The sequence below is a fragment of the Alosa sapidissima genome, chromosome 3, assembly GCF_018492685.1.
Source record: "Alosa sapidissima isolate fAloSap1 chromosome 3, fAloSap1.pri, whole genome shotgun sequence".
NCBI classification, from domain to species: domain Eukaryota; kingdom Metazoa; phylum Chordata; class Actinopteri; order Clupeiformes; family Clupeidae; genus Alosa; species Alosa sapidissima.
Window position 1 is genome coordinate 19,078,949 of NC_055959.1, and position 22,603 is coordinate 19,101,551.

General features: G+C 40.5%; 3 protein-coding genes across 6 annotated transcripts; 2 read left to right on the forward strand and 1 right to left on the reverse strand.

The window, feature by feature from the left end:
- Positions 1–760: 760 nt before the first annotated feature.
- On the reverse strand, positions 761–5,356 carry pglyrp6 (peptidoglycan recognition protein 6). 2 transcript variants are annotated; one of them, XM_042087550.1, is made up of 5 exons: positions 5,254–5,356; positions 2,890–3,726; positions 2,199–2,409; positions 1,787–2,081; positions 761–1,231 (listed from the first exon to the last, which is right to left on the reverse strand). In XM_042087550.1, the coding sequence occupies exons 1-5, from the start codon at positions 5,312–5,314 to the stop codon at positions 1,217–1,219; spliced, it is 1,419 nt and encodes a 472-aa protein (XP_041943484.1). In that variant the 5' UTR covers positions 5,315–5,356; the 3' UTR covers positions 761–1,216. The 2 variants fall into 2 exon arrangements, with proteins under 2 accessions (XP_041943484.1, XP_041943483.1); XM_042087549.1 differs by having other exon boundaries at positions 2,890–3,729.
- A 934-nt stretch (positions 5,357–6,290) lies between these two features.
- trappc5 (trafficking protein particle complex subunit 5) lies at positions 6,291–8,190 on the forward strand. 3 transcript variants are annotated; one of them, XM_042087594.1, is made up of 3 exons: positions 6,291–6,344; positions 6,851–7,123; positions 7,220–8,190. In XM_042087594.1, the coding sequence occupies exons 2-3, from the start codon at positions 6,851–6,853 to the stop codon at positions 7,514–7,516; spliced, it is 570 nt and encodes a 189-aa protein (XP_041943528.1). In that variant the 5' UTR covers positions 6,291–6,344; the 3' UTR covers positions 7,517–8,190. The 3 variants fall into 3 exon arrangements, with proteins under 3 accessions (XP_041943528.1, XP_041943527.1, XP_041943526.1); XM_042087593.1 differs by lacking the exon at positions 6,291–6,344 and adding an exon at positions 6,354–6,481; XM_042087592.1 differs by lacking the exon at positions 6,291–6,344 and adding an exon at positions 6,354–6,462.
- Positions 8,191–8,419: 229 nt separating this feature from the next.
- mcoln1b (mucolipin TRP cation channel 1b) lies at positions 8,420–17,313 on the forward strand. The gene is made up of 13 exons (XM_042087512.1): positions 8,420–8,631; positions 9,774–10,024; positions 10,308–10,475; positions 11,167–11,323; positions 11,782–11,863; positions 12,181–12,277; positions 12,564–12,663; positions 12,886–12,992; positions 13,904–14,053; positions 14,281–14,382; positions 14,837–14,959; positions 15,936–16,142; positions 16,787–17,313. Exons 1-13 carry the CDS (start codon positions 8,577–8,579, stop codon positions 16,925–16,927), a joined length of 1,740 nt encoding a protein of 579 aa, XP_041943446.1. The 5' UTR covers positions 8,420–8,576; the 3' UTR covers positions 16,928–17,313.
- Positions 17,314–22,603: the final 5,290 nt, after the last annotated feature.

A 22,603-nucleotide genomic window follows, 5' to 3' on the forward strand; every position in this document is an offset into this window, starting at 1 on the left:
TGCTCCTCACATTTCCTTAGGTTCACATTTTCTGCAGCTATAAATGTATGTTTTGTAAGTAAGTATTGTAGGCTACAGGAAACATTTGAAACACAGTAAAAACAGTGAATAAATATTGAGTGTCTGAGACAAGTGTAATGTCATTATTAGCATATGTTTAGATTTTTCTTTTAACAAAAACAATATATTGGACTAACACAAATAGTACTATAATCATCTAGGCCAGTTCACCAGACCTTGACAAATACTTGGGGAGGAAATAATCCTCTCAATTTGTTGTGTACAATATCACTTTGCCATGAAGTGGTCATAGCTGTTATGTTGTTTACAGATACAATACCTCAAGCCTATGCAGGTGAACTGACAATGAGCTAATATGAAATGTGATCAAGGAACACAGTGAACTGGCGGAAAAGAAGTAAAAAAAAAAGGCGTTCAAAGAAAACATTTCATAAATTAAGACCTGTAGCCTGTGCATTGACCATGTCTGTTTGGGTCAACTGGCATGTATGTCTTTTGAGTAAATTGCAGTGATTTGAATAATCTCCATGTTATTCCCTTTTTTACCTGAGGAGGGCAGAAGTGTCAATCATAGACACCACTGCCCCTTGGCAAGCAGTTTGAGCATTCTTTATACAGTCTATGGTTTGAACATAGTTAGCAGTGATCACAATTGTAGCCTAGATAGCCGATCAACAATTGCTTTTTGACCAGTTACAATTTTATATATCCAAAACTCGTTTTCATAAGTATGAAGTAATTGAAGATATATATCTGCAATTTATTTCTTAGTCACAATATTAATGTAGTGATTTGATTCTGATGGTAAAAAGCAAAAAGGAGTTTAACATCTCTCCTGTGTAGATTTGAAATTCCTGATTCAACAATTCAATTTTAATTACTGGATATTGTTCAACAGTTCAATTCTTACTTGTATGTTCAGTAAGGAATAATGGACAACGCGGTGTTTGTTATCAAGAAAAATAATACATTTTGGAGGTGGTAATGTGCATTATTGTGTATTATTTTTCTGATACCTGACATATTTGTCATGATATAATGACAGGGAGGAGTGCAATTACATTTTTGTCCTGCCCTCTGTCCACACAAGGTTAAAGTACAAATAAAGAAGCAATCGTATTATGAAGTTATTAGTAATTTAATCATCTGAAGTAGGCAACTTGCTTCAAGATAAGTTCCCTCTGCCCTGCAATCTTCAGCTCTGGACTTCCTGTGGAAAATCCAACACATGTACAAGTTAAATGAGAGCATGAGCAAGAGCACAGTCCCATCAGATATGGAACTTGTTCTTAGATTAAATAATATTTTGATTTGTCATACTTGTACTGTATAAACATTTATGCATTCAGCACACACAGCCAACTCATAGTGAAACTGCAACTTAATGATATCTGGTTCCCAGGGAGTGGAGATGGGCACACACTGTACAACCTTCAGCCATGGCTTAGTCTTAAACTAAAGTGAGTGAGCTTGTATTTTATCCTTGCATAATGAACGTTATCTCTGATTGTCATTTTTAGTTTTATTTGTACATTTTTTTTTTAAACCCTTCTATGGTTTGAGGTGTGAGTAGTTTTTTAGTTTTTTTAAAGCCCTGAATACAATCATTAATTCTTCATCTGAATGGAGGAGAGAGTTGTGAGGTCAAGGAACTCTCGTGAGGTTACCACAAAGACTACAGAAGTACTTCTATACTCTTTGGATATATAAAAAGTACACCAAGGTTCTACATACAACCTCTTTGACCACGGATGTTTTTTCTTACCCTGTAGTGCTCCCAGGTTTGCACATTTTTATAGAAGGCATCGCCAGGGCAGGAGGTGGCCACCACTTGTCTGTGTCCATGCACGATATAATCTGACACCAGGCGTCCGCCACTTACGGCACACATTGCCAGTTTGTGCCTTACGAGGTTCATAGCATTTTCAGATGGCAGAGTCTCCATGTAGTCCCCGATGAATGAGACCCCATAGCCCTTGGAGTTGTGGCCCTTGGTGTGAGCCCCTCGCCAGTGCCAACCACGACCTTCGTAAATGTAGCCATCAGAGCCCGCCACGAAGCTGAAAGACAAATCCAAATAACACAAAGGACTGTTTACACCTGACCAGTTGTCGGAGGTGGACTTACAGCATAGTTAAGCATAGTTATTTTGTCTTTCAAAGGCAAGTAAATTATACCTGTATCCAATATCATCCCAACCGCGGTCTTCCTGATGGAAACGCTGCATAGATCTCATGTCTCTGGAACACTCTTCAAAAGTCAGGCAAGGCTGGCCAGGTGTGGATGTGTGGTGAATGTACAGGAACGACAGAGGCAGAGAGAGAAGTGTTGGGGTGCCGCGATATGGTTCTGCTCCCCATTGGCAGCGTGGAATGATGGCTGGACATTCTGCCAGTGCCAGCAAAAATTGGGAGACATGGAAGAGTTGATAGGTTGAGTTGAGATTTACCTCATTAATATAGGTAAGACTGCTCAAAAAAAATTAAGGGAACACTTACAGTTTTCCACAATTGTTAAAACACATTTTGTGAAACCTTCCACCCTTTTCTCCATTCTCAAACTACATTCACAGAATGTCTGACAGTTCTTGCAAAATAAAACACTCACCTCAAAAGTTTTACTTGTGCTCAGAACCAAACAGTGTCAGAGTACAGATCCAGTGTATGATGGAAGTGTTCCCTTAATTTTTTGAGCAGTTTACATATGAACAAGTTACATTAAAACTGAAACAGCTGTTTAAATGTTTCCCCCAAAAATGAGAACTAATATAGTCTGCATTTATGTGACAAAATATACTGGAATAAAAAACAACTAACGTTTTGTTCTGTTTGATAGCAATTTACCATATTGACTGATACTTTGACTTACCGGTGTATCTGTGGTCAAAGGCTTTGATTCCTCCCTCTATAATCCTTTCAAGCATTGCTTCACTTGTCTTCTTCTGTTTCCCTTTGTCTCTATTTAACTTCTCGTACACAGCCAAGGTGCCTTTCACCTGCCTCTTCAGGTAACCAGGTCTTGAGAAGCGTACAAAGTTCTGCCTGCGTCGGGTGCTAATGAGCCTGGGAGCACTGTCCAGCCCCTTGGCCCTAAGACGGTAGTTGTAGTATTGGTTGAGTAAGGTGCTCAGCTTGTTGGGACGACGGGAAGGGTTAGATACTTCCATTCCCAGAATCACTCCATCCATGCCCCCGTTCACCTGAGCGTCAGTGGCCAGAGAGGGAACTCCTGAGAGGGTGAACACCTTAGGGGAGGTCACACTATCCCAGCATCCATCTGGGCCCAAGCGGTGAGTGGTCGAAGAGCTTCTCGAGTGATGGAGAAAAGAAACAGCCAAGGTTTTGGACAGCGCAAGTGGGTAGAGTCCACGGACACGGCCTTTGGAGACTGACTGCAGGCCAGCTTCAATGCCCAGTAGGAGAGGAGCCAAAGCAACAGTTGTGCCATCACTGGTGAGGACAACACCCTTCTCCACACCTGACTCTGTCACCTTGTGATGTATTGCTGTTGACAGATACTCAGAGACAGTGGAGTTCAAAACAGCCTTACAGTCATCCAAAGCCCCCAAATAGCGTTTAATGAAGGGACTGTCCAACTGTGCTGATTTACGCAGTTCCTTCACCAAGCCAATAGGCGGTAGTCCAGGAATCTCAGTTTCGATCCACTTCACAACTTGGATGAAGTGATTCATATGACTCGGTGGGTCTGCTGAACACAAATGGCTTAGTCACTTAGAAACACTAAAATCAAAAGTATTCCACAGTTAGCAAAACCTGACACTTAAGGAGCAAAATATCAGCACAGAATTAAACAACTAGCATAAAAGCCAAATGTCAGCCTCACACTTTTTCCAAAACACTACACAATACTTTCCAAAATACCACACCCATGAAACAATTGATCAAACACACCTATCGGGTGTAAAGACACTTAGTAACTGTAAACTTAACAATCAGTCCTAAGCACTGAAAAAAGCAAGCCTGTAGGGGAAGGGAGAGGAAGATATAGAGGATATAGGATATAGAGGATACCTGGAGGAGCATGTGAACAAAGACAAGGACCACATTTATGTATCATATTTTCTTTTTTGTTTTACCTTTTTTGTCTCCACAACTGTTTTGACTTTCACTTTCACTACATATTTTATTTAGAATTTATGTTCTGCTCTGATTCCCAGTGCAAAATGCAGAGAATGTATTGAGTATATTTCACAATGTGGAGAGAAATAAACCCCCCAGTGTACATGTCTGGTCTTGTGTGTTGTGTTTGGTCAGTAAAGGCTACTCTTGTAAATCCTCTAATCCTACTTGAACAATATTTCTGCAAACAAAATCAAGCCTATATTATATCGGAAGATAAAACTAAGAAAACTTTCTCCTAGAAAACGTGTTTTGTCAAATGTGTTTTGTTTTGAGTACATCAGTGTGTAACTGGATGTGATGGATGTGTTCGTGATATGACAATGAAATAGAGGTTTTTTTTTAGATAGCTGTATAGTTTTGACTGAAGTGTTTCATTTTGCAAAAGATCTGGGGGATTCTGCTACTTGGGTGTGGTGTTCAATTGGCCCTGTAGTCCACTATAAAACTTTTCAATGCATATTGATTTATTCATATCCATTCTATAATTGTGAGTACATTTCAAGTTGAAAAAACAACTCAACTCTGTTATCATTAATCTGTGTAATCCATTAACAGAATCGGCGATAACACTTTGTGGCTTAACTCCACATGCTAACCTCAAACTCGCAAGAGATTCACCTTAAAAATTACAATAAAAGACTTGATGATTAATTAATCTAATGTTGGTGTATCATCAACACTTTGTGCAATTAATGAGAGAAGAAGCATAACATAACTCATATTTCCTCACTGACTATATCCCTGAATGACCCTCATATTCCCTCACATTACAAAGACAGATATTGCCAGTAGGCTACCCACTTCCTAACCTGACTGTCTGAACTGTGTAATATTTTCTATGGTACGGCTTGCTTCAGGGAAAAACTCTGAAAAAATTGTACTACATAGTGAATGACATAGTTCAGACAGTCGGGTTTACAGAAAGTGGGTACTGACAATATCTGTCAAAATTATTATAACATAAGCCATCTTAGTGTAGCCTACTATTCTCTGACCTAATTAATAATAATAGCTAGTATTGCATTGTGCATGCAAAGACATACCAGTTTTTTCTCGCTGTAAAAAATACCAATATATTTGAACTGCTCACCAGCTGCATGACAGATGGCCACCAGAGAAATAGTGAGGACCCATTTCCAGGGAAAATCCATGAGTGGAGTGAAGCTCTCTTCTCTGTGTTGTTCGCTCTGCTGTCGCACAACAACTCTTCTCACCTCTACGGCCAGCATTTATATACGTAGGTGTGTTATGCAAGAGGTTTGCTGAAGTGGTATCAGAGTAATCTGATGCTGGTGGTGGGAGTCAACAGGTGCCATGTGAGAGCTCCAAACTTCTAGTCATGACATGCATATGCCTACACCGGCATTCCTGTTGCCCTCATGAGACAATATATGTATTTATATATATATATTTCTGTGATCTAGTATGTTTTCATCACACACACATATAAGTTCCCTATTAGTTTATGCCATTGTCTGGCCCGGGTGGTTGCAGCTGCATGAATTCCCACGCTCTGTAACCCTGTCCATTCACCCACATTCATGACACTGAATCACGGTTCTGGGATTAACCCACTGTGAAATGCATCCTAGTTCCACATGCAGATTAATCATTGACAGGGTTGTTTGTGTTTAGAAGGGATAAATGGTACACCTGTCCTGTTCTCTATTGAAGTTGTGCAAATGCTATCACATAACAAGAAGTTTCCATAAGTGGAAATGTGAAAGCTGTAGTAGAGGTTTGCATATGACTGCTAAAATCATGCATTTGTTGTTTATATAGACAAAATCCACATAAAGGAGAAGTCCTATTTAATTTATCTTAGGGACGCCTACACCCTGAGGTTTTTAATCAATTGAAGACTACACAAAATTGATTATTCTATTTGCAATACCCATGGGCACGGAAAGAATCATGTGATTCTGAACACATAATCTAAAAACATGTAAGCCTAGCCTGATTTAATTAATAATTGGAGGCTAATTATTTGGCACATGTCTCAATTCCTATTCGACTTTGGAACACAACATGGAGCAAAAGCAGAAGTGACATAATTCAGTGTTGCTGCATTGCTGACTTGGGCATAGAAAATACACGTTATATTGAAATAACAATTGTGCTACGGACTTTTATTCTGGCGGAAAGCAGAAAGGGAAGTGATAGACGGGACCAGGAAACTAGGTACGTGCGAACTGTCAATGTAGCTACCTTTAGTAGTAAACAAACTTTCCTAAATCCTTGAAGATACTGTGACCCTGACTTTAGTATTCACTGGCTGTTAAAGAGTTCATTGAAGAAAGTATGGTTTTGAATTCCCGGTGAAGATGGGCTAACTCATTATGTCCTCAATTTATCCAGTGTGTTAGCTAGCTCAATTAGTCCAGATAAAGCTAGCTAATGTAGCCTTTCGTTAATATCGTTAGTATTTTTTATTGTACAAAATATTGTATTTTGTTTTGTTAGCAATGCATTCAAGCTTCATATTTCTGGCATGCTATCTGACAGTCATACAAATACATATTTCCAATAGTATAAAGTTACCATATTCTACTCAATGTGATTTTCTGAGGCACTTGTCTAAATGCTAAGTGAATGCTAACTTGTCAGCCAGGTCAGGTGAAGTGAAGTGTGTCAGCTGATTATGATAAGCTATGAGGTAGGCCTAATGTTGTTTTTGTTTGTTTAAGATGATGGATACCCGATTCACCAAGGGGAAATCTGCCATTCTTGAGCGCTCGCTGACCCGGCCGAAAACCGAGGTCAGTTTGAGCGCTTTCGCCTTGCTGTTCTCTGAGATGGTGCAGTACTGTCAGAGCCGCGTCTATTCAGTGTCCGAACTGCAGGCGCGTCTGGCGGACATGGGTCAGAGTGTGGGCGCCAGCATGCTTGATGTCTTGGTGCTACGCGAGAAAAACGGCAAGAGAGAGACTAAAGTACTTAACATCCTGCTCTTTATCAAGGTAAATATATTCCATTAACACCATCTGTATTTTTTATAATACATGCCTTCAAATGTACCCCAGCTAAACCAATCCTGTCTTGATATCACTCTACAGGTATCTGTGTGGAAAGCTTTATTTGGAAAGGAGGCTGACAAGCTGGAGCAGGCCAATGATGATGACAAGACCTACTATATAATTGAGAAGGAGCCACTAATCAACGCCTACATTTCTGTTCCTAAAGAGAACAGCACACTGAACTGTGCCGCCTTCACAGCGGGCATTGTGGAGGCCATCTTGACCCACAGTGGCTTTCCTGCTAAGGTCACTGCACACTGGCACAAGGGGACCACGCTGATGATCAAGTTTGACGAATCAGTCATTGCCCGTGACAAAGCTCTGGATAGCAGATAGAGCATGTGGTGCTGGAATCACCTGATTAGCTCATTTGTATATTCTCAGATGTGAATAAATACCTGAGAGACGGAATGTGTTGTTATGCAACACTCCATGACTGACTGTTTGTGTGACTGAAAGATGAGTAATGTATGACTGTGTAGGAGGTCTTAGTATATTTTCGAATTGATGGTCTTTTCTGTTTCTGTTTGTCAAAAATCATTCATTCCTTCCAATACATACGCATGACTTGTTTTGGTCAGATGTTGTGTGGATCGATGAACGCTGTTAACAAAGATGAAACTTAAATCCATATGTTTTTGGAGTTTTTATCTGTTGATGTTGGACGAGGGGTGGGGGGTCTGGGAGTGCATCTGAAATTATACTAGTTCAGAATATAAAAATGGTGGCTTACAATTTTGTAGATATGTTTTTGTTTCATGATATGAGCATTACAGTAAGGTAAATGTTGTGATGTTATGTATCAGTTGCACAGCTGCTTGTTTTTTCGTATTCCATCAATATGACATCATTATGTTTAATGTATTTGACCCAGGGGGTCAAAAAGTCTAACTCCCCCATTACTGTCTAAGTATTAGTGAGAAGTAGGCTAATGCAGGAAACTATAAACAGTTTTCTTGGTTGTTACTAATAATACATAATAATAAAAAGGTTGTTTCCTTCTTTGTTCATTTTCTGTTTACTGGTCATTTAAGTGCTCTGCTTTGGAAAAGACATAGACCCCTGAAACGTGATACAGAGTTGCATTTAAGAATCTATCAATGACTACTAAATGTTCGAATTTTATTGTGAGCAAAAGTAACGAATCTCCCCACGTTCTAATTATAAATGACAATCTACGATCGCCAGGGCCTAGACTGATCATATGGTAGCCTATGTCACGTGACCAACACGGCGGAAATAGAGCACTGTTTACGTAGGAGGAAGTCGAAGAATGTCGTTGTTGATCTTTATACGCCTACTAATAAATGTGAATGAAAATGCGAAGCATATGCTGTTATAACATAGTTCATGTAAATTAAATGTTGCCGTCTCAGTGGTTCGTGCTTTCTACAAGATGGCCATGGCATCTTCGGACTACAGTCGTAGCACCCCCGACGGTAACGTTACAGGTTGGTGAAATGAAAACATCATGTAGCCTAACCTAACCTTAGCCTAAAATTCGCTTGCCACACATCGCAAAATACGATTTGTCTTACTTGTTTATTAATTTGTTGTGGATTCCCTAGGCACAACTGAGGTAGGCTACAGAAGACTGCATTAGTGGCAGCCTACATTAAATATCGCGGCAAAATATAATTTATTTGACTCCCATAGAAATATCCCATTGCAGTAGGCTGCAGAACAGTTGGTTTCAACATATATTTTGTTATTTGACCTGATAAACCATGAATGCATAAACTGTAAATCAAAAATAACTTTGTAGACGAAGAGTGAGAGAGAGCCAAAGAGAAGAGCAAGAGTCTTAACTGAAACAAATATAAAAAAAAAAATGTTTTCCAGTTTTACCAGTAACCATTCCTTTCTGCCTTGCCCTGACACTCAGCCTGAGGTGGTATCAGGCAGAGTATCTTAGAATTCAGACAGACTAGGCGAGATTCTTAGTCAATATACACATAAATACTTCAGATTTTAATGACATCATGATAAGACTACTGCCCATAGGCCACAGTAATAATCAATTCAAGACTATACATGGGTATTACATATGAATATAGGCCTACATTTGCACATAACTTGCATATCACAGTCCTGAACTACTCTCTCAATGGCAATGGGGACAGGTTGCAGCCATCAGCATCAGAGGGAATTCATTAGATTAGTTACTATGCTGTGTTTGATAGCATTCAATACAAGGGGCTGCTGTGAATATAAACCGTGGAAGTTTGATAAACCAATTAGATCTCTGACCAGTGATTAAAAGTCTGGGTGAAAATGTAATCATTTTCAGAGTGCATTCTGCATAACAACTATCTTGCCTTTGTACAAATTCCAGCCGATTAAGGATATTAAATATAAATATATTAAATATTTTTGCTGTTCTAGTATTGTATTTTTCTAGTAGGGTGCAACATGGTTCCAGCAGACCACAGGTTTTAATGTCTCAAACTCAAATAATAATCTTACAGGCTGTTACCGTTTCATACAAATGTATTAACAAGCCAAAGTTGGCATAGCAACATAGTTGTAGACTATGTTGTGAAGTTTCTTACAGCAAAAGTCTCACTCTTTTTTGTATTAATTTTGTTATCAGAGAAAGATAAACTGCTAAGCCCCGTAGTGAGCTATGGCTCAAGTGAGTGCAAGGGATGTGCTCAGACTGACCGTAGACCAGCTGACCTCGAGGGGTCGCTGCTGCAGCAACAGCTTGAACATGAAGAAGAAGAGCTTCGAAGAAAGATGAAGTACTTCTTCATGAGTCCGTGTGACAAATACCATGCCAAGGGCCGTAAACCATACAAGCTGCTCCTGCAGATCCTCAAGATCGTCATTGTCACTGTGCAGGTACACCATCTATTGCTCTTCATTACTCCATATAGAGATTGCTAAAACACGTGACCAAGATTATGGGTACGTTTGGCCGTTTACATTGGTTTACATGGGCATGGATTGCCGCAGATCCCCAAAATGCTTTGCGTTCACCAATGGGAAAATGGCATGATGACACATTCTCAATCTCTATAAAGAAGTGACATGATATGAACCTGGCAAATATGGGGTAAAAGCATTCACTGATGATTCCATTACTGTTTTCTCCCCCACCTCCCCCTCACCCGACCTGATAAAGCTGGTGATGTTTGGTCTGAGTAATCAGATGGTGGTGAACTTTAAGGATGAGAACACAGAAGCTTTCAGGTACCTCTTCCTGAAAGACTACCAGGATGACCCTGACTCCACTCTGGCAGTGTACACCCAGAGTGATGTCTACAGCCACATCCATTATGCCATAGACCAGGTAGGCTGCTGCACCTAGCGTGATAAATGGGTAGTTTCACAATCAATTATGTGATTATGTTGGATAGTTGTATTATTATTAATGACAAGACCTAGCTGCGCCACTGTACTTAAACACAAATAAACAACAAAATAACAAACAACACAGTAATAAAACTGCAGGCAAAAAACTGGACCACACTCAAACATAACATAATTTGTTACAATTGAGATGTTGAAAAAGCAGAATTATCATAATTAATCATACTATAGCTGAACTGGTTGAATTTATTTAGGAAATACTTCAGATATACATCAAACTTTTGAAATGAGATCTCACTTGCCTCTTTTAAGGGACACTTAAGAGAAATAAGGTGAGATACATGTATAGATTATATAGAAAAACAAATTATTTTGAGATGTTAAGTTGAACTTAAATTGGACTTGGGCTGAGACAAGAGGAAGGCTTTTTGGCGGCTGAGAAGAACATGAAAAAGGGGAACAGCTAATATGTTCTTTGGAGTGATAAAATAGTGTTCAAGTGGAATGATTGAGAGGTGATGTGGTTCGTGAAGTCAGCCTAAAGAGTCTGATACATTCTCGGCATTTAGAAAGGGCCTGCTTTATCCAGGCATCCTAGTGTACTAACAATGATGGCTACTGTATGATCCACCCAATACTGAGTCAATTCTTGCTCTTCTCTGACCTTCCAGTACCTGGCTTTGGCAGACACCTCCATTGGCTGCTATGCGTATGTGCCAGGTGTGGGTGTGAATGGCAGTGCCCTAACCCTTTGTCAGCACTACTACAAGAAGGGACACATCAATCCTGTCAATGACACATTTGATATTGATCCACGAATTGTGACTGGTAAAACTTATTTATTCTGGAAGTTTAATGTTGTCAATAGTTTTACAATACATGTTAAAAGCTATAAAGGCTAATAATATTTTAACTTATTCTTGGGAGAAATTACTCTAGTCATCAAGTTAATACATGATCATGTTTTGCCTTTATCTGTCAGAATGGTGCTGCTACTATTTCAAGGTTATTTCTGTGGAAAAAGTAACGATTATTTGGGAAAATGCAATGTTTTATACACCTGCTGGCTGTAGCACCTGAGATAAAATAGCACAAATAGAATCTAGAATCTCTGGAATTGTTATTATGGTGTAATTGTAAATTTTTGATGAATTGAACAGTTAAGCTTTAGAAAGCTGAATTTGATTGTTGGATTATGTTGTCTGTTGTCTGTCCATTGTTGAATGGTGTTGGTTTGAGGTTGTGAGTATGGGATCTGTGTTTTTTTTTTTTTTTTTTTAACCCAGACTGCATAGGAGTGGACCCCCCTCCAGAGCCCACTGCTCCACTTACTGATGACTATAAAAACTTCACCCTTCAATTTCACAAGTAAATCTCTCTTCCTCCTGTACACAAATTCACCCATTTGTACAATTTCCATTCTCTCTTCCTTACAATGACATTCTTAAATCAAATGACAATCATCTATATATAGCATTTCTAGAACCACATCAAGTATTTAAAGATGAGACTGGTGAATGTATTGAGTCATAGAATAGAGTCTTGTGAGCACATGGAGATTTGTCATGTTCTTCTTTCTATTACTTAAGACTTCTTGAGTTGTGCTTCTCTCTGTGTGATGAAATATTTCCAAACAAACTGTCTTCTCAAATGTGGAACCTACTTTTACCCTCTCCTTTCTACAGGCTGATTAATGTAACCATGAACTTCCAGCTAAAGGCCATCAACCTGCAAACTATAATAAACAACGAGATCCCAGACTGCTACACCTTCCGCATCATGGTAAAGTCTCTGTGTACTCTGCTCTCAAATTGTCATTTGCCAGACTAGTATCTCACTGAAAGGAGATTGTAGGTGGGCATGGGCAAGGCTAGGATCAGTGGGAAAAGTTGAAAAAGTGCAAAAGCCACTTTCTGTTGTTTCTTGATATTATTAGACCAAATTTCATTTGTTGGTTTTAGAGTAACGTTCCATTCTGTAAATATTGCCAAAACTATCATGCCATGTAAAAAGAATACAGTTTTGGATTGCTTATATTTTTTTATACATGGTGTGTCACTCCTGACAGATCCTGCTGGACAACCATGCTCATAGTGGGAGGGTCAAGATTAGCCTCGAGAACCAGGCCTCCATCCAGGAATGTCGGGATCCAAATGTCTCTGGACAGGGTGAATATGCAATATGTTTGTTTTGTCAGCAGTAATTACTGGCAAGAACAAGATCTCAATGCCATCTCCCTGGCAACATGATCCATGTGATCCAACCTCTTTTCATGGTTTCCCATCATTAAAAATATTGCTTCAAGTTTTCTCCTCAAGTTATGTCTTTAACCCTCTTATTCCATAGTGTCTTATTTTCTCTTCCTCTGTTTCTCTCTGTTTTCCACACAGCGGATAGCAACGCGCGCGTGGCGTTTGATGTGACTGTTGCGGTCGTGTGTTTGCTCTCCCTGGTGCTCTGTGGCCGGTCCATTCTCAGAGGCGTGCTTCTGCAAAATGTGAGACTGATGGGCACAGAGGGTGGGAGGTGTACACCAATGTCAAAAGTTCCACTCAACTTTTTAAAGAACAGTTTGACCATTTAAATTAGAAATCCTTACTGGAAACACTTAAAAAACACATACAATCCTAATGTGCAGAGGGATGGATAAACCCATGATTCGCATAGGTATAAAGTTCATAGAAATAGTTTATTCACATTTTTTGCATTTCTACCTACGTAAACATTGCCTTGACCAAACCTTATGTTTTGATCCCAATGACTGTTCAGACGTCTTTCCTCAATTAGAAGAATGTCCATTTTTAATTGGCATTGCACAGTGGATGGAAACACACACAGCATTTCTTTAGCCAAATTTTCATGAAAGCTCACAAATATGCAAGAGAGCTGAATGGAAACCCGGCTTACGTCACCTCATAAACTCGTCACTGGTCACAGATCTACAGTGCAGTTTTGGTTATGTGCCCAGAGGAAATTTCTTGTCTCGAAAAATAATTTTTTCACAAGAAATAAAATCGTGTTGAGATCTTACCTGTTTCTCCTGAAGGCCACTTAGGAGAAATAAGTCAAGATAAGGCTTGAATTGATTGGACTTGGGCTAAGACAAAAAGAGGACTATTTCTCAGCTGCGAAATAGCCCTCCTCTTGCCTCATGTCAAATGTTGCTTTCCAATGGGTGATAATAATGCAGTTGCAAATGCACAGATGCACCTTTTTAAAATTTTTACATGGACTACCACTGTCTGAGCCAATGTCCTAATTGAATCATTGTCCTAACCAATGTCCTAATTTAATCCTTAATGTATGTAAAATGGTGCTCTGTCACTGTGCATCGATCATACATTAATTGTAATGTGACATTTGGCTGCTTGACCGTTTACCTGAACCACCTCCCCATATATTCTACAGGAGTTTGTGCAGTTCTTCAAACACAGGTTAAGGCGTAAGGTGTGCTGGGGGGACAGGATGGAGTTCATTAATGGATGGTACATCCTACTCATCGTCAGTGATGTGTTTACCATTATTGGGAGCTTCATCAAGATTGGTATTGAGTCCAAGGTTTGTCAACTCATTCATACAATCATGCAAAATATGCACGAGGATTGCAATACAGTTTACAAGATAACGCTTTGGTAGCTTATTGCATATGATATGACGCTTAGCTCAAATTATTATGTTTATTTATGATAGTTAATCTTAGTTTTTGATCTATGTGTTTGTGCATTATTGACTGTGTGAACTAGTAATGTGTAATAGCTTATTTTTTTCAATTGTGCTAATGACAGGGCAATTCATTCTACGACCTGTGTGGAATTTTACTTGGCACATCAACTCTGCTGGTGTGGGTCGGTGTCATTCGATACCTCAGCTTCTTCCAGAAATACAACGTAAGTATTATGGATTGCTTTATGTTGTAAGCATTCTCAGATCTCTAGTTTAATTTTATGTTAGCATTTGTTGACTCTTCAGATCAGACCCTTCCAGTACAGTAGCTAAATTACCCCCTTAGAGTTTTCCACTTAAGTGTTGTCTTGTGGTTATGAGTTAATGGAAAGAAAGCTTACAGCAGTCATCATGGTTAATCACAAATACAGTTGGATGTAATAGACTTGTGTTAGCAAGAAGTGACTTTGTGAAAGAGAGAAATAGTGAACAGAAGGAAAATATACAACAGACAGCACTACCATCGGAGGAAACTTGGATGAATGAAGGACCAAAACTCCATTAAATGCATGCTAATGAATGACATCATAGCCACATGTCACATGTCATATAGTCTGTTATTTGCCAGTAGCTCAGTCTGTCTGTGTCCTGATGGGCAATGTCACCTCTACTCCTCAGATTCTCATTGTGACGCTGCGGGCTGCGTTCCCCAATGTGATTCGCTTCTGTTGCTGTGCTGCGGCCATCTACATGGGCTACTGCTTCTGTGGCTGGATAGTGCTCGGACCATACCATGCCAAGGTACATTAACTGGCTCACACACTTGTTTGTTAGGTTATTGTGCCTTCTTCGTACAAGCATAGAGGATTGTTAGATTTTTATGTGTCACTGGACAGTAGAAAAATCAGGAAAAAAATGTTTTCAATGGTAAACACCAAGGGAGAGAGAGCATGACTGTATATTCACCAGTAGGAATACGTATCTTCCAATTTGATGGGAGACAGTGTTAGCCACTGGGTCCAATTTATGTAGACCCCACTGAATCAGACACTAACAAGAGCAGTCAGGCAACTGCAGACTGTTGCCTCATTACACAGTATTGACCAAAGTAAAACCAAATTCCAGCATTTGCACTGTGAGTCAGATCCAGATGATCATGTTGGAGAACTGAGATATAGAGATCCTCTGCCTTGTCTAAAAATAGAAGTACAGTGCATTGGATCAGAACTTAGTTATGCAAGCAGACACATACACACAGACGGATGGACCCAGTTACAGTACCCTCCCTCACTCCGACTGGGAGTTGAGGGTAATTAGTGCTTACCTGGCAATTCAGAACAGATAACTACACAGATAACTACGCAGGGGATATTCTGCTTTATCTCTAAAAACACACACAACCACACCCATCTCCTTTTCCTGTCACACAACTGTATACTCAGGAATACTACAGAAACAGAATCACACACAGGAACACAGTCAAGTCATATGTGGAAGAATACATAACAGAGAAACAGTTGACTTCTATTCAACCATTATTAGGCATTCATTTCTGATATTGCTAATCACACCTTCTGTTTTTGAGGAACCAAATACACAAATTAAGGTCTTTGGATAAAAGTTGCTGATATGGAATTGGTATGATAAATATTAATCACAGAGCCACAAGGGGAAATGAATTTGTCCATGTGGCTTCACCAAGCAGAAACGACACTATTTGTGCGATTTTGAGGACATGAAACTGGTTTCACTCTCAAGCTCATCTCTGCCCATGTAGTTTCGGTCACTGTCCATGGTGTCGGAGTGCCTGTTCTCCCTGATCAACGGGGATGACATGTTCGCCACATTCTCGGAGCTGGAGCACAGCAGCACCCTGGTGTGGGTCTTCAGCCAGGTCTACCTGTACACCTTCATCTCACTCTTCATCTACATGGTGCTGTCGCTGTTCATCGCCCTCATCACCGGAGCCTACGACAGCATCATGGTGAGCGAGCAAACGAGAGAGACAGTATGGCACACTCACAGACATAGATAGATAGATAGATAGATAGATAGATAGATAGATAGATACTTTATTGATCCCTAGGGGCATGACAACACATTTCACATGGGAGGGGCATTGATGCTCCCATACGTCATCTATTTAGTTTTTGGCAAGAGGTGCCGTGACAGCCAGAGAAATATATACAGAACATCATCCAGCATGTTTTTCTACATTTAGTATTTTCTTGCCATTGCCAGATGACACCTGGCTAACCTCTATGGGGGCTGTTTTGGGTTGTGGCCTGCACGGTGATAAAAGGCACAGTGGTTAGCCGTCTGGTTTAGAGTTAGAGGAAACCAGTGAAAGGTTCAAATGGAGCTAAGAAAAAAGCAGTGTGTAGCACTGTTTTAGTTAAAGTGATTTATAAAATGGGGGGGGGGAGGGCTGTTTTCATGGAAAATGTATATTCACTTAAATACACGTGATGTGCGGAAGTGTTCCAGTGTTTGTCATAACATGACATAACGTAACGTAACGTTTTTTTTTTTTTTTTTTTTTTTTTTTTTTAATCGTCTGACAATTTGGCACGAAAACAGACTTGGTGTACAATGGCTTTCAAAGTTTCTCTCTCTCTCTCTCTGCAGCAACAAACCCAAACCCAGGATCCATCACACGTCACAGAACTGCATGCCTTCATAGCACAGTGCACTGACACACCCTGCTCTGGGAATTTCCGTGGATCGGAGCCCAAATCCTGCTCTCTTTTCTGCTGCTTTGACCAGTGAGGGACCACTGTGTGTGTGGAGATCTGTCTGTCTATCTGTAGGTCTTAGTGTATGCCTTTGTTTGTTAGTAGTATTTATGTGTAGCCTGGAATTGGTATGGTAACACAAAGGGAAGGAAAGGATCATGTTTGTCATTAGACAACAGCCGTTTCTGCATGACCTTCCTCGTGAGGAACTCACATCATGGGGTGTTCACTCACCTTGAGCACACATACAGCTAACATGTGCATATACGATGTAATATTTCTGTGATATGCTGTTATGAGTTTTTTCTTACCACTTAATAAGCACCACTGATGCGTGATGTGCCTATGAAGAGTTTGGTTCCAAAACGCTATATCTCCATTTTTAAAAACATTAAAAAGTCATGTCAACTAATTGTGTATTTCAGGGATTATCAATAAAATTGCAATTGTGTTGTTTTGATTGAGAAAAGATAAATCAAACAACTATACCCAATTACAGTTCTACTGAAATGACTTGGAAAACAAATTGTAAAAAACTGATTTATGAAAATTCATTAAAAGGAGGATGTAGCGATTTGGAACCAAACTCTTCATACACTATAGACATGAAGGCACACTGCCCCCTAATGGAAAAGTGTGGCTCCCCTCCACGAATGACAGGTACTGACTATTTATCTAACAGTCTGCTGTGAAGGCTTCGGTTTGGCTTTGCACTCAATTCACGGCGGTTAACACCAGTGTAGTAGCACAGTTCATCCTGTCGTGCCATAATGGACCTTGGTGAGTTAACTGTTAGCTTACTTAAAGACGCAGTAGCATTTTCTCAGATGTGAGCTCAACAGTGTGCTCAGTGGAACAGCACCAATGAAAGCTGATGTGAATTTACTATTTATTGTATTATTTTACTTGAATTTATTTTTGGACTTTGGGAATGGATATTTTAAGGTGAATTAGTAAAAGGGTAACAGATGAATAGCCCTATTTGGCTATTCTTGCTGACCTCTATATATGTCTCATCTGCATTCTCTGAGCCAGTTGCGAACAGCTTTGTATGCCTAACCTGAACCCCTGATCAATTTGCATCAACAGCAGATGATGAATGCCATTTTGGAGTCTTGGTTGGCAGCAGACCGTGACTTTGGCATTTCACAAGTGCACACACAGACACAGAGACACACAGACACACACACACACACACACGCTCACTGGCCGTGTCAAGAAAAAAGAAAGGTGCCGCCTGTCGACCGCTCTTTAAAATTCTGCAGTGCTCTCCTTTTCTCCCACGGGAGAGAGAGAGAGAGAGAGAGGGCTTTTCCCTCCACTGCTCTGCTGTCTTGTCTTTTATCTTGCCCTCCTCTTGATGAGATGAGGGCGGAGAGGAGGTGGACGGGCCCTGGAGCCACTCATGCTCATCAATATGTATGGGCCTTTGAGCGAGGTGACCTCGCACCAGCACTCTCTCTCTCTTTTTTTCTCTTTTCCTCTCTCTTTTCTCTTTCTCTCTTGGTGTTCTGTCCATCTCGGCCAATAGAGACTTCCCCATGGACAGGTCTAAGGGGAGAGCTGCGGGGTGACCTGGAAGCGCACAGGCTCCTCACCCATCTCTTGGTCCTGGCCTCTTTTTTTTTCACATCTTGCTGTCTCTTTTGTCTGTTTCTTTGTTGACTTTTTCCCTGACACTTTGCACTACACAAGACTGGCCAGTGGTTTTGTGTTTATAGTGGAGGCATGACTGCACAGTCTGAACAATGGGAAAACACACACACACACACACACACACACACACACACACACACACACACACACACATCTCTCTTTGTCAGACGGGAAAGAAAGAAGACAGAAAAAGGGAATAATGAATGAGTGTGTATGAAGTATGAATGAATTTATTTTAAAACGGTAAGGGTTTTGATGTGTTTTGACAAGAGGGAAGATTTTTTTTCTGTTGACTCCAGGGAAATTTATATGAAAGATTGAAAGATGATTTGTGTGTGTGCCTGTCTATCTGGCTTTTTTGTGGAACACAACATTGCTAAGAATGGTAATTGTATATGTATTATTGTTTTATTTATATACGATTAGTTTGTACAATTTGTGCCTAAGCTCTTGCAAAATCAGAATCAAAGGGCACTCTGGAAAATGAAAAATATTTGCAATGTGTTTGTAGTTTACAGGTTTTTACAGAGGCACATGTTGAACGGAGCATAAAGTAGCAAGGGTATGCCACAGTCTGCAACTATATAGGGAATGTTCACTTGCATTTTTCGTACATGAAAACCATGTATACACGTCTATAAATTGAACATAGTACTTATACTAAACTAAACTTTTAGTACTTATACTATAGTACTAAACTTATACTTTAAATTTAATTTGCACTAATGACCATTTATTGTGGCCTGCAGTGCCATTTTCCTTAATGCCTTTCATCAATGTTCATTTATGTACAGTATGTATATCATAAATATTCTGTAGCACAATGAAGGACACAAAATGTACATGTTAGTTTAAAATGTTTCTCTATCAGCATACCTAATTTTATTTTATTTTATTACATAAAATAAATTCTGTATTCAGTATAACAGATTGTGAAGTTTGTCTGTGAGCGTTAGTCTTGCAACTAGTCTGAACATTAATGAAGCTCCCTGTCAGGAATTAGGCCTTCGGCATCTTTTACACGAACAAATGCTGTAGCAGGATTGGGCAAACAGGACTGAAGATGTCTTTTCACATCACTGCTTTGTATAGGCTTGGTTAACACGTTGCTTTTTGTAGGTCTGTTTTTTCCACACTGTGAGACTGTTCACATTTAGCATGATTAGACAGTTTGTGTACAGTACATGGGCATAATTTTAACTCAGTAAAAATGTTAAACCAGTTACTGTGTGTCTGCCTTTTATCTTGTGGGTTATAGATAAGAGCTGGGTTACAGATAAGAGCCATTCTTACATCAGGTGTCTGGATGGATTTGGTATGATCTGGTCTAATTCATGATGATAAACCTAATTCAGTCAATTCCCTTTTTTGCGGTTGTGTGAGTGACTATCACATGTGGTCTGAAATGCTAACCAAAACCACAGGTATGTTAGATCGTACACTGTTAAAGCAATACAGTGTAGTTCTTTAACCTTCAAATAATTTAGAAAGACTGGCTGGGCCACTTCCGAGAGACTACACCCAGGGATGACCGGAGCACTCCGAGAACTTTTAAACTTTTTTTTATTAAGGTGCACAAACGACTGACGTTTCGACGCACTGCGTCTTCCTCAGAGTCAGAAAGTACCCCCTTAGAGCTAAATGGGTACCCAGTAGGCTACGTTGAAAATTGACAAAGAGGGAAATTCTACATTGTGTCACTTTAAAATGTGTGATGATAGTGCATTGTCCTTAACTCCGATTCTTGAGATGCTTACTTAGCTGAGTGGACTGTCTGTCTTTTGCCTCTGTAGGCTGTCAGCACATCATGTGTAATTGCTCTGTGAATCCACCAGAGAGAGCTTGGAGCCAAGGATACGAGTACTGTAGCCCTTTCAGCCCAGCTCAATCAATACCCTCTGGTCAAGACAGAGAGGGAGGAGGCGTCGAAAAGAGAAAGACAAGGCTAAGAGACACTATCTGGTAAAACAGATGTCTGGTCTCGGCGTAGTGGACCAAGTCTGACACTCTCCAGCAGCTGTGGAAACTGTCTCAGGCAGCTGAGAAAAGAGGTGGGACTTTTTTTGCTCAGACATTTTTTGTAAAACCCAGAGAGAGAGAGAGAGACTATGGCTTGTTAATACAAGGTCTAGATAAGAAACACACACACCCATGCTAGCTAATCTGAGCCCTGAACAAATGGATCTTCACGCAAATGGATCAGGAAGAAGAGGCAGATGCAAAGATCATTCCAGCTGATACGTCCACTCTGGGCTGCTAATGCGGATCCCTGTGTCAGCGCAGGGAGAGTGCTCGGCCGTCCATCGCCCTTTAGCAGAATCATGCATTATTTATCCAGGATGTGGTCTGGACAGGCCATTTCTGAGAACCCATCAGTGAGAGCCCAGACCATCATCTGGCTTCAAGGCAATGCCTATTTGCCAAGAGCTCCAATGACTAAGCAAACGAGGCACAAAGCAACTCTCTTGAGATTTACCACAATGGTTTCCCAACCATGCATTTAACATTCCTAGGTAGCATTAATATAACATGACTCAGGTTGTGTACTACATTTGATATCTTAATACAATATCATAAGTCATATAACATATAATGATGTCATATTAAATATCATATTGTAGGCTCTAATAATATTACATACTATATTACATGGTAGGTACAACAGCCATCATCTGTATTGAAAAGGATGTGCCTATGCCCGCTCCACTGCAGTATTTTGTATGGTAAATTAATGCGGCATGTTCCATCCTCCCGTGGGGACTGGTGTTAATCAACAGCAGTATCGGCATGTGCTAACCTGTGTGATCACAGACTCATTTCACACTGTTCCTCCGGCTGCCACCATGGTGTCACATGCACTAACCGGCTGGGCACGGTAGGGGTGAAACTATAAGTGTGCCTCCACATCTCTGCTGCCTGTGTTTGAAAAATGTCCAGCACATCCGTCCTTTTGTGTGTGTGTGTGTGTGTGTGTGTGTGTGTGTGTGTGTTAGTGTGTGTGTGTTAAGCCAGGGTGTGTTCATACTCATAATAACCCGAGTGTATGTGTCTTGGCTGTTCCCAGTACACTGTGTTGCTGCCACAGCCCTGCCGGCTGCCGGTGTATGCTTGTCAGTCTGCCAGAATGCTTCTTTGTGATGCAGTGTTGGCCCAGCTGTGTGGCAGGCAGGCAGGGACGGAGAGAGGGAGAAAGAGGGGGGAAAAACAATGCGATAAATAACAGGGGAACTGAATGGCGGTTGCGCTGCCCGGCCTCTTCCTCTCTCTTCCCTGCTCCTTCCTGCCTCCCTGAGAGCCCTCGAGCCAACGTTCTCCTGCTGCAGGGGGGAAAAATTTCCTCCCTTTGTTTTCTTCCTCACGCATCCCATGCCAGCCCACCCATCTCTGGCAAGTGCACATGAAGGGTTCAGATGCAAAAGCCTCTAAATGCCACCTATGTCAAAAATGAGATAAAGATGGTGAGGGGATGCTCTCCACACATAGTATACGCTAATCAAATAATTTAACTTCTAAACCCACTAAATACCACTCTTTTCCTGGTCTGAAATATCGATTTATAGGCAAAAACCTATAGGAGCCTGAATTTAAATGCTCATTTAAAAGAAAAGTGGTCAGACGGATTTAGAGGGTTTTGCATCTGAACTCTTCACATGTAGTCTGTGCTCTGTCCGCACACTGTATCCCATCACCTCTCGCGGATATAGCCTCCTGCTAGCTGGTGAGAGCAGAGACAGCTGAGGATAAAGCGGTCAATTCTGTGATCTAAGCACCACATTTAAAAAGGGAGGGAGTATGAGGTCATTTTAAAATCATGACTCATATCCAGACCAGACACATGAAAGCAAGAGGTAGTAACAACGGCAACAAAACAACAAATGGACACTGAATTAACACCAAAGCCTGAGCCAATGACAGGATACTTTCGACCAGACCTTTCCCAAAAAAGACATGGAGGAAGGAGGAGGGGGGTTCTTTATTTTTGGCAAAACAAGTACACACACATTAGAGATGGATGAAGAGAACAAGGCAAATTGCCCATTAGCTGAATGCGGAG